Source organism: Quercus robur, chromosome 2 (assembly GCF_932294415.1).
Source record: "Quercus robur chromosome 2, dhQueRobu3.1, whole genome shotgun sequence".
NCBI lineage: Eukaryota > Viridiplantae > Streptophyta > Magnoliopsida > Fagales > Fagaceae > Quercus > Quercus robur.
Window position 1 is genome coordinate 27,936,261 of NC_065535.1, and position 13,416 is coordinate 27,949,676.

The window sequence follows — 13,416 nt, forward strand, 5'->3', positions numbered from 1 at the left end:
ATGAGATACCAGAGGTTAATACACCATTCATGCTGATTGTTGCAGGAAGATATGGCTCGGTCCCAATGGAGAAGGCATTGGATTGGGCAGCTATAATTCTCTGCATTTGGCTCTGGCTAATAAATCAAGCCTTTCTGCTGGTTCGAAAATTTTTGCGGAATTCACGATGCGCATCCTGGACCAAGTAAATGGCAGGCATCCTTCCGCTAAACGTAATTGTCAGCTTCAGCTGGTTTGTTTGTTTGTATGTGTTTTTTCTTTGAGGATGTGATGCCATAAAATCAAGCTTTGATAAGACATCAGGGGTTATTAATTGTCAAGTTTTGAAACAAGATATATAGGTGCATGGTAACTTAAGATGTGGTATAGAACCACACGCACAACCATAAATGGGAATGGAATTCTGAAAATTAGCTAAGATCCTTCTTTTATTATTTGCAGTTAGCAGGTGGTTTAGTGCCTCAAGCTCTATGCATGGTTGGAACCGATTCATCTCAATCGGTTCTTCCAATCTGACTAACATGGGTTTACTGGTGAAGGACACGTTCGTGGTGGAAGCAGAGGTCACTATACTTGCAGTGGTTAATACGACATCCTGAGTTTGTAGTACAAAATTATCAGATGTAAATTTGAAATCATATGATTTATGAATGATAGGGTTGTAGGCATGCACTACGTGTGCATCAACCCAATTGTTGGTTGCTTTATCAGTTCTTGGTGTCAGGTGTGTACTCTATATATTTTCATCTTTTCTTTCCTAAATTTCCTTCACATACATTCTGCGTAGAAAATTACAATGAATTGTTTTTATACATTAATTTTGTGACTATATGACACGACAGAGTTGCCGATAAGCTCTAATTCAAATATCATCTCTTCTTCTTGTAACTAATCAAAACTCAACAAGTAATAAAATGAGAAAAAGACTTTGATACCAAATAATCCCCATTATTAGTAACGAGTAAGAGGGAAACATCATCATCATCAGTCCGATTTAAGTAATTTGGAATAATGCAATATGCAAACATGCATAAATAATCTCATTTCTTACTATTCAAAACTTTTCAATGTTTATGGAAAAAATTTTCATACAATATGACAACAATTCTTGAACGGAGTAAGAAAATTGAGAGAATCAACAAAACCTAAGAGTGGGATCAAGATTTTTTATTTTTTATTTAGAATAAGAAAGGGGGTTGCAATGCAACACAAGGACCTCTTAGGAGGTCACCCATCCACTACAAAAAAACAGGGCTATCCCAGCGTTTTCAAAATCGCTGGGATAGCCCAGAAAGCGCTGAAATAGGGTCAAAATTCCTATCCCGGCATTTTTTTTTTCCGGCGCTTCAAACCGCTGCACAGTGAATGTGGGTATAGGGTCGCCGGACCTGTCCCGGCACTTTTCAAAAGCACTGGGAAAGGCATACGCCCTATACTAGTGCCTTTGAAAGCGCTGGTATAGGCAGAACCTATTCCAGCGTTCTAAAAAACGTTGGCATAGGCTATACCTATTCCAGTAGTAGGAGGCAAAATTTTAAGCCAATTATAAAATGTCACATCAAAATTTAATGGCAAATTCTAAATTAATGACATTAAATTAATTAAATCAAATGATGACATGTGTCATCCAAATTGGCATCACATTGGTATATCAAAATTTGCCATGTGTCATTTGGCCCACAAGATAAAGATAAATTTCCTATTCAAAATTTATGGGTAATTATCTTTATTAAAATAAATAAATAAATAAATAAAATAAAGATAAATTTTCTATTCAAAATTGGTAGATAATTATCTTTATTAAATAAATTAAATAGAGATAATTATTTATCTTTGTTGATTATTATCTTTATCAAAATATGATTTTTATCAAAATAAATAAATAGAGATAATTATCTCTAAGAAGAATTTGGACCAATCAAAAGTCTACTACATACTTTCAAGCATATCAATTCATAGTGGAGCTTATCCTCTGAAATCACTATAAATAGAGGACATCCCCTCTCATTTTCGGAAGAACAATTTTTCTAAGACGTCAAAGCTCTGGAGAAATTCTGTCTCAAGAACACATGAAGAACATTTAAATAAGTTCTTTGAAGTTCTATTGGAATTAAGTTGAAAAAGCCTCCATAAACTTCAACAAACCTCAAATCCTTGAAGCTCAACGGATCAAGCCTCTAAAACTCCGAAGAACTTCAACCTAAAAGCCTTCATATTCAAAGACTTGAAGAACAATAAATCTCTAATAAGCTCAAACCTAGAGATTTGTTATGAAGACCGTTCAATCCATCTTTCAACCAAAGTCAAGAAGATTCCTTGTTCGAGTCAAGTTCAATGAAGATAGAATCATAGGGTATTCTTTTGTAAAAGAATTGAAATAGAGTTTTTACTCATTATTCATCAATACAAATTATTATTTGCAAACCATATTTCTTTTCAATTGTTTAATTTTCTACAGCTAGAAAAATTTGTGTTTACAAATTTTTGGTACGCCCGGTGGGACCATCTCTACCTCTCATCTCTTCTTCATCAACTTTTCACATCCTTTGAAGCCATATGGCTTCAAAGAAGACTCAAATTGACAACCCTCTTTTTGGAACAAGTGAAGTTGATCCTATGCTTGATTCAAACTTTGATATTCCCTATACTGGACCCATGACAAGGGGAAGGATAAAAGCCCTTGCAGAAGTCTATGCTCAAACAACACCCATACCCCAATCCTCATTTGTTTTCAACACTTCTAAAATTGAGAAGTCATAAACAACCTCATCTACTCAGAGGGGCAAGCAAAGATGTAGTTGGCCTCATCAAAGAAATGTTGTCTCAACCAGCTTTGTCACCAGAGCCAACACAAGAAGCTCCAATTATTGAAGAAGAGGATGAAGCACTTGATGGCTCTGAATTCTCTTTTTCAGAAAATATTCCTACTTCCAAGCTTAGGGAATCCCCTCACTCTATTAGTTCATCTACCATGCCAGTCATGCTGACTAACACAACATCTTTGGAGGAACAAGTATCGACTATAGCCCTGACTTTAGAAGAATTAATGAAGTCTATGAAAGAAAGGGAAGCAATGAGAGACGCACAAATAACTCTCCTAATGGATAAGATGGGGAATACATCTGGACTAAATCGTGAAGATGAAAGCTCTAGGCCGAAACAAACCCATAATGACAGACTTGAAAATTCAAGAAAGGATCTCAATTTCTCTACAGAGGGGTTTATCTCTCCTGACCTACTCAAGGAGTTAATCAAGGAGGCTATCAAAGACTAAGTTGGGGGTGGAAGTCAAGCATCCATTGCCTATGCTAAACCATACACTCAAAGGATAGATCTTTTAAGCATGCCTCAAAACTATCAGCCATCGAAGTTCCAACAGTTTGAGGGTAAAGGCAATCCAAGGCAACATGTAGCTCACTTTGTGGAAACTTGTAACAATGTTGGAACTTATGGGGATCTCATGGTCAAGCAATTTGTTCACTCTTTGAAGGGAAATGTGTTTGATTGGTATACCGATCTAGCGCCCGGCTCCATTGATAGTTGGAATCAAATGGAACGAGAATTCCTAAATCGTTTTTATAGTACTCGGCGTACTATTAGCATGATAGAACTCACCAATTCAAAGCAGTGGAAAGAAGAGCCTGTCATTGATTACATTCAATGGTGGGGAAATCTTAGTCTCAACTACAAGGATTAATTATCTGAAGTGTCTGCAATTGAGATGTGCATTTAAGGAATGAATTGGGCTATAAGCTACATTCTTCAAGGAATAAAGCCTAAAACATTTGAAGAATTAGCAACATGTGCTCATGACATGGAGCTTAGTATTGCTTCCAATGGTCACCAAGGCCCGCTTGTACAAGAACCCTACAATGGGAGAGAAAGACAAGATACTCGCAAAGGGGGCAAATTCCCTCCTAAACCGGAAAACAAGCAGTCTTTGATTGTAACTACTGCTCCTCTCAAAGTTCCAGTTAAACCCAAGATAAAAGAATAGACATATGCTCTCACACAAGAAAGAAGAAGAAGATCAACCTTACAAGAAATGCAAGAAAAGCAATATCCATTCCCTGATTTCGATATCTCCAAAATGTTGGATCATCTACTTAAGTTGAAGTTGATTGAGCTACCAGAGATGAAATGTCCTGAAGAGGCTAACCAAACAAATGATCCCAAGCATTGCAAGTATCATCGCCTCAAAGGCCACCCCATAGAACAATGCTTTGTGTTGAAAGATAAAATCATGGAGCTAACCCATCAAGGAAAAATCATGTTTGATGATGAAGTTGCAACTGCCAATCTAGCCATGGTAGCCTCAACAACCACTTCTACTTATTTCACCATTCAATTTGGCTCATTTGAGCCTATTGAGGTGAAAATAGCTTTCTCCCAGGGCCAGTTCCCGAGGATTTTATCTTTTCATCTCTTACATGTTATCAAGTAAGTGGTGAAGAAGACTCTTCAGATAGTGAGGAAGAAATAGAGTGAGCTATTGTGTATAGAGCATATTGGTCTTCAATCATTTTCATTGATGATGATTGTTTGTTAAGATCCAAGATTCATAATCATCCCTTATTTGTGACTGGCTACATTCGAGAACAAGAAGTCAATCGTATCCTTATTGATGGTGGATCTGCAGTCAATATCCTTCCACTCAAAATATTGAAAGAACTTGGAATCTCCTTGGATGAACTACTTCCCAGTAAATTGATGATTCAAGGCTTTAATCAAGGTGGACAAAGAGCTATTGGAAATATTAGACTTCATATGCTCATTGGTGAAATGGAATCAAGTGCGCTTTTTCATGTCATCGATGCCAAGACCGCTTACAAAGTGCTTATTGGAAGACCATGGTTGCATGGGTATGGTGTCGTGCCGTCTACGTATCACCAATGCTTTAAATATTTCCAAGATGGAAAAGTTAAGAAGATAGTAGCTGATCACAAGCCCTTTACTGTAGAAGAATCACATTTTGCTGATGCAAAATTTTACTTGGAAGATCATATGCTAGAGGAAGCACAAGTCATTGTTTCACCATCTAGCAAAGAAGCAAACCTCCCTTCCAAAACTTCAAAGATTGACTCTCCAATTGAGGAGAAGAAAACCAAGCCAATTGAGGAGAAGGAAACCAAACAAACAAAGACTTCCATAAAAGAGAAGAAGCATCAAGCTTTTAAAGCAAATAAGGCAGCTCCTGTGTTACACTATGTCCCAGTCACCAAAAGAAAAGGGGGCTAATCACCCTTTTCAGGAGATGGAGAGTCAAAATTGGAAGATCTGCAGGGATTAACTCTCCCAGTTGCTAAAATCACAAAAACAAGAATCGCAAGTCAACCATTGAAAGGGTTCAGAAGACCATCCCAAGGACCGATTGTTGAACATGGGACTTTGCCTACCAAATGAACCAAAGAGGGTTTTAACCCTAATGCATAGAGACTCATGGCTAAAGCTGGTTATGACCATGAAAAGCAGAGTAGTTTAGGTAAGCTCATCCTTGAAGCCTCTGGAAAAGAAGAACATAAGGTGTCGAAGGCTAAAGGTTTCAATGTAACAAGTTCTAAGGCTGGAATTAGATACACCCCACCAACTCCTATTCATATTCCCATCCGAAAAGCTAGTGTTTCTGTAGTTTCGGCAAATTATGTGGAAGAAGAACAATCTTCGAATCTATCAAAGAATTCATTTGTTTTTGACCGCATTGGGCGACCCACTTCACATATCTCAGTCTTTGATAGGTTAGGGACTCAAGAAGATAACTCTATTGTTGACACTCAAGGCTCTATTTTCACAAGACTTAGTCACTCAACCCCTTCTCAAGTTGGCACTCGAGGTTCAGTTCTCACAAGGCTTAGTCATTCAATCCCTTCTCGACTCTCAAAAGATTTAAAGGCAAGACGAAAGCAGAATGAGAGGACAATTTTCCTTCCTAGAGGTGCTAATGACACACTTATTATTGATCAAGATTTGAATGAGATTTGAAGCTCCATTCCATCTTGTATGAAATTTAGAACCATTTGGGAAGTGAATACTGGAGATGCCTTAACTGTAAAAAGGCGTACAATGGTGACCACAAACCAAGAAGTCAAAGATCATGTTATGCTCCACCCATATTTGAAGAAGGCATACAAGCTACAGTTGATGAATTGAAGGAAATCAACATTGATACAACTGAAGATGTTTTGAGAACTGGCCCCATCAACGACAAATTCTTGAAACGTTACTATGCTTGAAATTTGAAATGCTCCTTGGCAAGAGCCTAAAACTACCTACCTCAACATTCAAAGGGTACATGATGTTTTCCCATTACTCTTGAAAGTGTTTATTTAAAAAAAAAAAAAAAACCGATAGGTTGAAAACCTTTTTAAAGGCGACCTAGGCAAAAGTTAGGGTATTAAAAGCTCGCTAGGTTGAAAATCTTTTTAAAGGCGACCTAGGCAAAAGTTAGGATATTAAAAGCTCGCTAGGTTGAAAACCTTTAAAAGGAAGCCTAGGAAAAAGTTAGAGCAACAAAAAAAAAAAAAAAAAAAAATCTTCTGAACTACGTGTTGACTTGATCCCCTTTTGGGTACGTAGGCAACTTAGTATCATTTACTGAGTTCAGTCACATCTTCAAAAAAAAAAAAAATCCCCTTTTGAACTACGTGTTGACTTGATCCCCTTTTGGGTACGTAGGCAACTTGGTATCATTTACTGAGTTTAGTCACATCTTCAAAAAAAAAAATCCTCTTTTGAACTACGTGTTGAATTGATCCCCTTTCGGGTACGTAGGCAACTTGGTATCATTTACTGAGTTTAGTCACATCTTCAAAAAAAAATCCCCTTTTGAACTAAGTGTTGACTTGATCACCTTTTGGGTACGTAGGCAACTTGGTATCATTTACTGAGTTTAGTCACATCTTCAAAAAAAAAAAAAAAATCCCCTTCTGAACTACGTGTTAACTTGATCCCCTTTCGGGTACGTAGGCAGCTTGGTCTCATTTATTGAGTTTAGTCACATCCTCAAAAATAAAAAATAAAAAATAAAAAAATCTCCTCCTGAACTACTTGATAAAAAACTTTATTGAACCACGTGATGACTCGATCTCTCTTAAGTGCAACACAGGCAAAACTTGGTATGTCACACTAAGTTCAATCATACTTTTGGGCGAACATCACTATGAGATAGTCGCTACAAGAAGACAATACTACCGTATGAAGGCTAACATCATTGTAAGACATTGCAACCAAAAGGAATGCAAAGTCACCATGAAAGCAAACATCATTGTGAGAATGTCTTTTGGCATCTCTAAAATGTGCTTTCTCTCTCGTCCTTAAAGTCAAGTAGTTCTACCTTTCACATATAAAGTCTTGGTGGTACATATCTCCTAACATCTTCAGAGACTTGGTGATATCTTCTTGCATTTTTGAAGTCTGGATTGCAACTCTTCAAAGTCATGTCATCTTGCATTGTCAAAGTTGGCATTGCATTGCCTCTCTTTTGAATTTCATTGCTTTCCTTCTAAGTTGTGTTGCCTTACATCTCTAAAGTTTGCATAGTGCTGCCTCTCATCTTCGAAAACTCTCCAATAATGGGAGGATGGGTGATTAGAGTTGAAGGCTTCGCTTCCTTGTTGTCTTTCTCCGAATAAACGAATAGGGCCGGTTCGTCGCCAATATACAAATCTTCGAAGGAAAAAGCTTGAACATGCTAAAAAGAGAGGAAAAGAAGCAAAAGTCAGTTTTCACAATTATTTCTATATAAAAAAAAAAAAAAATTACACACTTGAGAGAGATGGATAAACCAAGTCCCGCATCTCAAGTACTTTCAAAAAAATTACACACTTGAGAGAGATGGATAACCCAAGTCCCGCATCTCAAGTGAGTACTTTCAAATCTTAATACTTGAGAGAGATGGATAAACCAAGTCCCGCATCTCAAGTACCTTCAAAAAAATTACACACTTGAGAGAGATGGATAACCCAAGTCCCGCATCTCAAGTGAGTGCTTTCAAATCTTAATACTTGAGAGAGATGGATAAACCAAGTCCCGCATCTCAAGTACTTTCAAAAAAAAAAAAAAAATTACACACTTGAGAGAGATGGATAACCCAAGTCCTGCATCTCAAGTAAGTATTTTCAAATCTTAATACTTGAGAGAGATGGATAAACCAAGTCCCGCATCTCAAGTACTTTCAAAAAATTACACACTTGAGAGAGATGGATAACCCAAGTCCCGCATCTCAAGTGAGTACTTTCAAATCTTAATACTTGAGAGAGATGGATAACCCAAGTCCAACATCTCAAGTACTTTCAAAAAAAATTACACACTTGAGAGAGATGGATAACCCAAGTCCCACATCTCAAGTATGTATGTCAAGAGAAAGTCACAACATGCAAAAGAAAATATTGCATATAAAAAAAAAAAAAAAAAAAACTGAGTACAAGAATGTACCTCTTGAAGAGAAAGTTCCATAATTGAGCTTGTGCAAAATTTGACACAGTTGTGATGGTCTTTAGAAACAATGAAAATTGTTAGGCTGCAAGAAGAAAAAGAATCATGAGTACGGTTTACAAAAACAAAAATAATAATATACACGAGGTTATAAAAGGAAGAGAAGAGATCATGCCTTGTTATCTGACTAAGGAAGAAGAAAAGAATATAGAAAAGAAAATATTCTTTGCTATCCGTCTTCTATAGAGGAAAAAGCTTATGATTTCCGAACTTACGCACTATGAAAAAAATTGTGAATTATGTGCAGCTACGGCTATCCTTTTATAGTGCTAGTCAGAGAGAGTTCAACTGCAATTAAGACTCATCTAGTCAAAACCGGATTGGCTAGGAAAAGAAGTCAGAATGAAGGAAAATTCTTGTATGAAGGAAGAGTTTAAAATGGAGAAGAAGTCTTGAGTTGTGTGTTCAAGTTCAAGTAGGACTCTTTGAGATATAAGAGTTCAAATCCTTATTCAGCTTGGACTAGAAAGAAAAAAACGTGGCTTCTTGCATGGTGGAGTCTTGCATGTATTACATTGCTGGATTCTTGCATGTATTATGACTCTTTTAAGTCTTGATATACTTATCCGAAATCTAGTTCTATTGGAACTCTATAAATGAGTAACATTAGAACTCTTTTTAAGTCTTGATATACCCCTGCCAATGGATTTGAACGTGGCATACTTTGAAGACTTCTCTTCATTCGACAATAGTATCTGACAAAAAAGGAACCTTTGGACTTAAATTCTACATTTTTTGCTTGGATGATTCTCAATTCACAACTAAGAGAAGAAAAAAGTTGAGGAGCACCCATTGAGATAGAGTCAAAAAGATAGAGAAAGAGTAGTGAAGGCTTTGAAGTTTGAACGTGGCTTACTTTAACTATTACACTTTGATAAGGAGTAAATCTCTTCTCATAGTGGGGATATTTGTTTAATTCGTACTAGGAGTCTAACTAAGACCACTTTGACTAGGAAACAAATTTCCTTCTTAAAGTTATCTTCGCAGAACACTTTGATTAGGCCAGGAGTGAAGCTCTTCTCATGGCGGTAGACTCTTGCACATATCAAAGCCCTTGGAGGAATGGTTCTCCAGTAAGTTTGTCTGCTTGCAAATTTCCAAATAAATGAAAGGTGCTGAAATTAATTGCATCAAAGCATGAAGTTGTTGAGACTTACCACTTTCCACACTCAAAATTGTGGACATGTCCAAGTCTCGAGGGGGCATTTGTAGGAGGCAAAATTTTAAGCCAATTATAAAATGCCACATCAAAATTTAATGGCAAATTCTGAATTAATGTCACTAAATTAATTAAATCAAATGATGACATGTGTCATCCAAATTGGCATCACATTGGCATATCAAAATTTGCCATGTGTCATTTGGCCCACAAGATAAAGATAAATTTCCTATTCAAAATTTATGGGTAATTATCTTTATTAAAATAAATAAATAAATAAAATAAAGATAAATTTTCTATTCAAAATTGGTAGATAATTATCTTTATTAAATAAATTAAATAGAGATAATTATTTATCTTTGTTGATTATTGTCTTTATCAAAATATGATCTTTATCAAAATAGATAAATAGAGATAATTATCTCTAAGAAGAATTTGGATCAATCAAAAGTCTACTACATACTTTCAAGCATATCAATTCATAGTGGAGCTTATCCTCTGAAATCACTATAAATAGAGGACATCCCCTTTCATTTTCGGAAGAACAATTTTTCTAAGACGTCAAAGCTCTGGAGAAATTTTATCTCAAGAACACATGAAGAACATTCAAATAAGTTCTTTGAAGTTCTATTGGAATTAAGTTGAAAAAGCCTCCATAAACTTCAACAAATCTCAAATCCTTGAAGCTCAACGGATCAAGCCTCTAAAGCTCCGAAGAACTTCAACCTAAAAGCCTTCATATTCAAAGACTTGAAGAACAATAAATCTCTACTAAGCTCAACGCTAGAGATTTGTTGTGAAGACTGTTCAATCCATCTTTCAACTAAAGTCAAGAAGATTCCTTGTTCGAGTCAAGTTCAATGAAGATAGAATCAGAGGGTATTCTTTTGTAAAATAATTGAAATAGAGATTGTACTCTGTCAGTTTTTAGACCCCTCACACAATTGATTAAATCTAGGTAATTAGCCAAGTTGTTACTTAGTCCAATTAAACAAGTCTAGGTTATCACAATAATAAAGATCAAATCATGCAAAACAGCGGAAAATAAATAACACACGATATGATCACCTAGGAAACCAAACCGGTAAAAACCTAGGGAGGATTTGACCTAACTATCCTCAAGGTAAACCTGAATCCACTATCTTGAAAGAATCGAAGTTCATACAAAAGGACTTACAAGCACCCCCGCTTGACTTCCTAATGCTACCAACTAGTAGAACTTACTGACACGACAACGTGCAAGCTCCGAATCCACGGACTCCTTCATTCTTGGATTCTCACCAGCTACAAGCACCCCCGCTTGTGTATTCTTTAAGCTTTAATGGCAGCAACTATTTTGATCATCAAGGTGTAGAGAATATCTCCTCCTTGAAAACCCTAAGTTTGTGTAAAGGAAAGCTCCTCTAGATTTCACAAGAGATTTACACAAACCGCAATATGAGCAACCTTTAGAGAGCCTTTGGGTACAAAACCCTAAAAATAAAAAGAGGCACAAGAGGCACTCTAATCTCTCTAAAAACAACTCCAAAAAAACGTTCTAGGGTTTCCCTTATATATAGGAGAGTTTTACCTGAACCCTAATACGTTTAAGTATAGTTTGGGCTGAACTAGAACTCTGCAGAAAAATAAATCTGCACGTGGTTCGATCGATCGAGTCTAATTTTCGATTGATCGAGCCTTGCAGATTTAGTCCAATAAATTCTGCAATCACTCGATTCCAATTTCACAAATAAACATTCTTTGAGCAAGCCTAAACCTAGACTCTATGTTTTGGTCATGGTTTGACAACATAATACAAATTAAAGTTCTAATACATTAGTTCCTAATTTCTTAAAACCTAACAATCTCCCCCTTTGGCAATCTGTGACAAAACACATCACAAACATGAAATGCTCAAAGTTACAAATAGCCCAAAAACAATTCAACCTAACTACTATCTATCAGTTGCAAGTGTAGACAGCAGCATGACTGAATCAACCTGTATATTTCCTGAAACACTCAACAAACGCATAAACGCATGTGTGACAGAAAAACAAATACAGTAAATCAACAAATATGCAATCTAACTCTCCCCCTAAGTTAGATACATCAAAAACAATGTTAACTCAAAGTTAACTCCCCCTAAACAGAACATTCTTGTATTTTCCACACATTTCATCTAAATCTCTCCCCCTTTTTGTCACGCATTGACAAAGACAACTCAAACAAAGAGTTGACAGAAAACATACGCAACAGAGTAAGAGAAAATAGAGAAAGAAGGGAACACAAAACAATTCAACTCTATAGGAAATATAGACAACTCCCCCTATGAACAACAAAGGTTAAAAACAAGCTTCTCCCCCTATAAAAATAGGAAAAACAAAACAAGTTTTGGGAAAAACAGTTTTGGGAAAAACAGTTTTAGGGAAAAATAAGGGGGGTGGGGATAAATAAAAAGACACAAACCAAGTTTTTAAAAAAAAACTAAGTTGAGGATACACATGAAGAAAAAATATTCTCTCTTTCAATAAAATGCAAACATGGCACTATGTGACCCATAAACAGTTGCATGAGTAGGGAAAATATTTGCACATTGATTATCCATCATATCTCTTAAGAAAATAATTTTCTACAACTCACACATAAAAATAGCATATACTATAAAGTACATAACTCAAAAATTAATCAATCAATTTTTAAATCAAGTTGAGTACCCAATGTACCAAAGTGTATGCATGTTATGTGTGAAAACAATGAGAGATATGACCGCAAAACTGCAAGATGGATACAGAAAACAATGCAATGCATGTGAATCCTAAACATAAATGATGCATGATAAAAGTTTGGTCAAAAACTCAGAAACTCCTCAAAGCATAGTATTTCATGAATAAAATGCATGAGTATGAGACGAAAAGTTTTTCAAAAACACTTGAATTCAACCAAGATTTTTCAAAAACAAGTTTTTCAACCAATTGTCCTCAAAAACTCAAACATTAAGCACATTTTGCATCAAAATCAAGGAACTTTAATCTTGGATGGCCACAACAAGATCACACACAATATAATGTACCAAGTTTAACAAAGAGTAACTTGTGTAGTGTGTGCAACTAGCAAAAACTTGAGATACATGTGAGGTGATATGTGAATAGCAATCAATCATAAAGTCTACAAAATTCATCACATAGAATTTAAAAGAGACTATCACCTAAAGAGTTACATCATATAACTCCTACATCTTCTAGAAAACAAGTTTGCAATCATGTAAGTTTCTTGATTTGCCTCATAATATACACACCAATTTTAATTATGTGATTTGGCATCAAGCCTAATAGTACACACCAATTTTAAGCATTAGGCAATTAAACCGAGGCTACACCTTATGTTCTTTTTGGCATGTGCTACACTTTCTCGAGCACAAAATCTTATGATATGCACTAAGGTGTTCATGATTGGCTAGTGAACAGTGGTGAGATGGTTATTTATGCCTTTCTCAAAAGGTTCAAGTCCGATAGTCAAAGACATGTGACTTGAAGATCAAAACAAAGTGATAAACACTATAAACATCTTTCCCACGCAACATGCACACAAAGTTTCAACTAGTCAAGTGCAATAAATAAGCTCATTAAAGCTAAACAAGGTACATAAACTTGTTATGTAAAGATAATATGGCCAATCCTTGATTATAAATCCAAGATGTGAAATACAAAACACAAAAATATTTTTGGTTTTAAAAACTATATGACCAAAAACAAAAAAGCACATATTATGCTAAATGAACAATGCAAATG

General features: G+C 35.8%; 1 protein-coding gene across 2 annotated transcripts in view; it reads left to right on the forward strand.

Annotated features, from left to right (window-relative positions):
* LOC126713166 (TNF receptor-associated factor homolog 1b-like) overlaps nucleotides 1-13,416 on the forward strand; it is a 30,981-nt gene that overhangs the window by 2,597 nt on the left and 14,968 nt on the right. The window contains exons 5-6 of one of the 2 annotated variants that reach the window (XM_050412843.1): nucleotides 46-212; nucleotides 442-829. The exons of the other annotated variant lie outside the window; for it this stretch is intronic. Coding sequence (XP_050268800.1) covers nucleotides 46-212; nucleotides 442-599 — 325 coding nt within the window. The 3' untranslated portion in view covers nucleotides 600-829. Of the gene's footprint in view, nucleotides 1-45; nucleotides 213-441; nucleotides 830-13,416 lie in introns of those variants that run through there. 2 annotated transcript variants of the gene reach the window in all.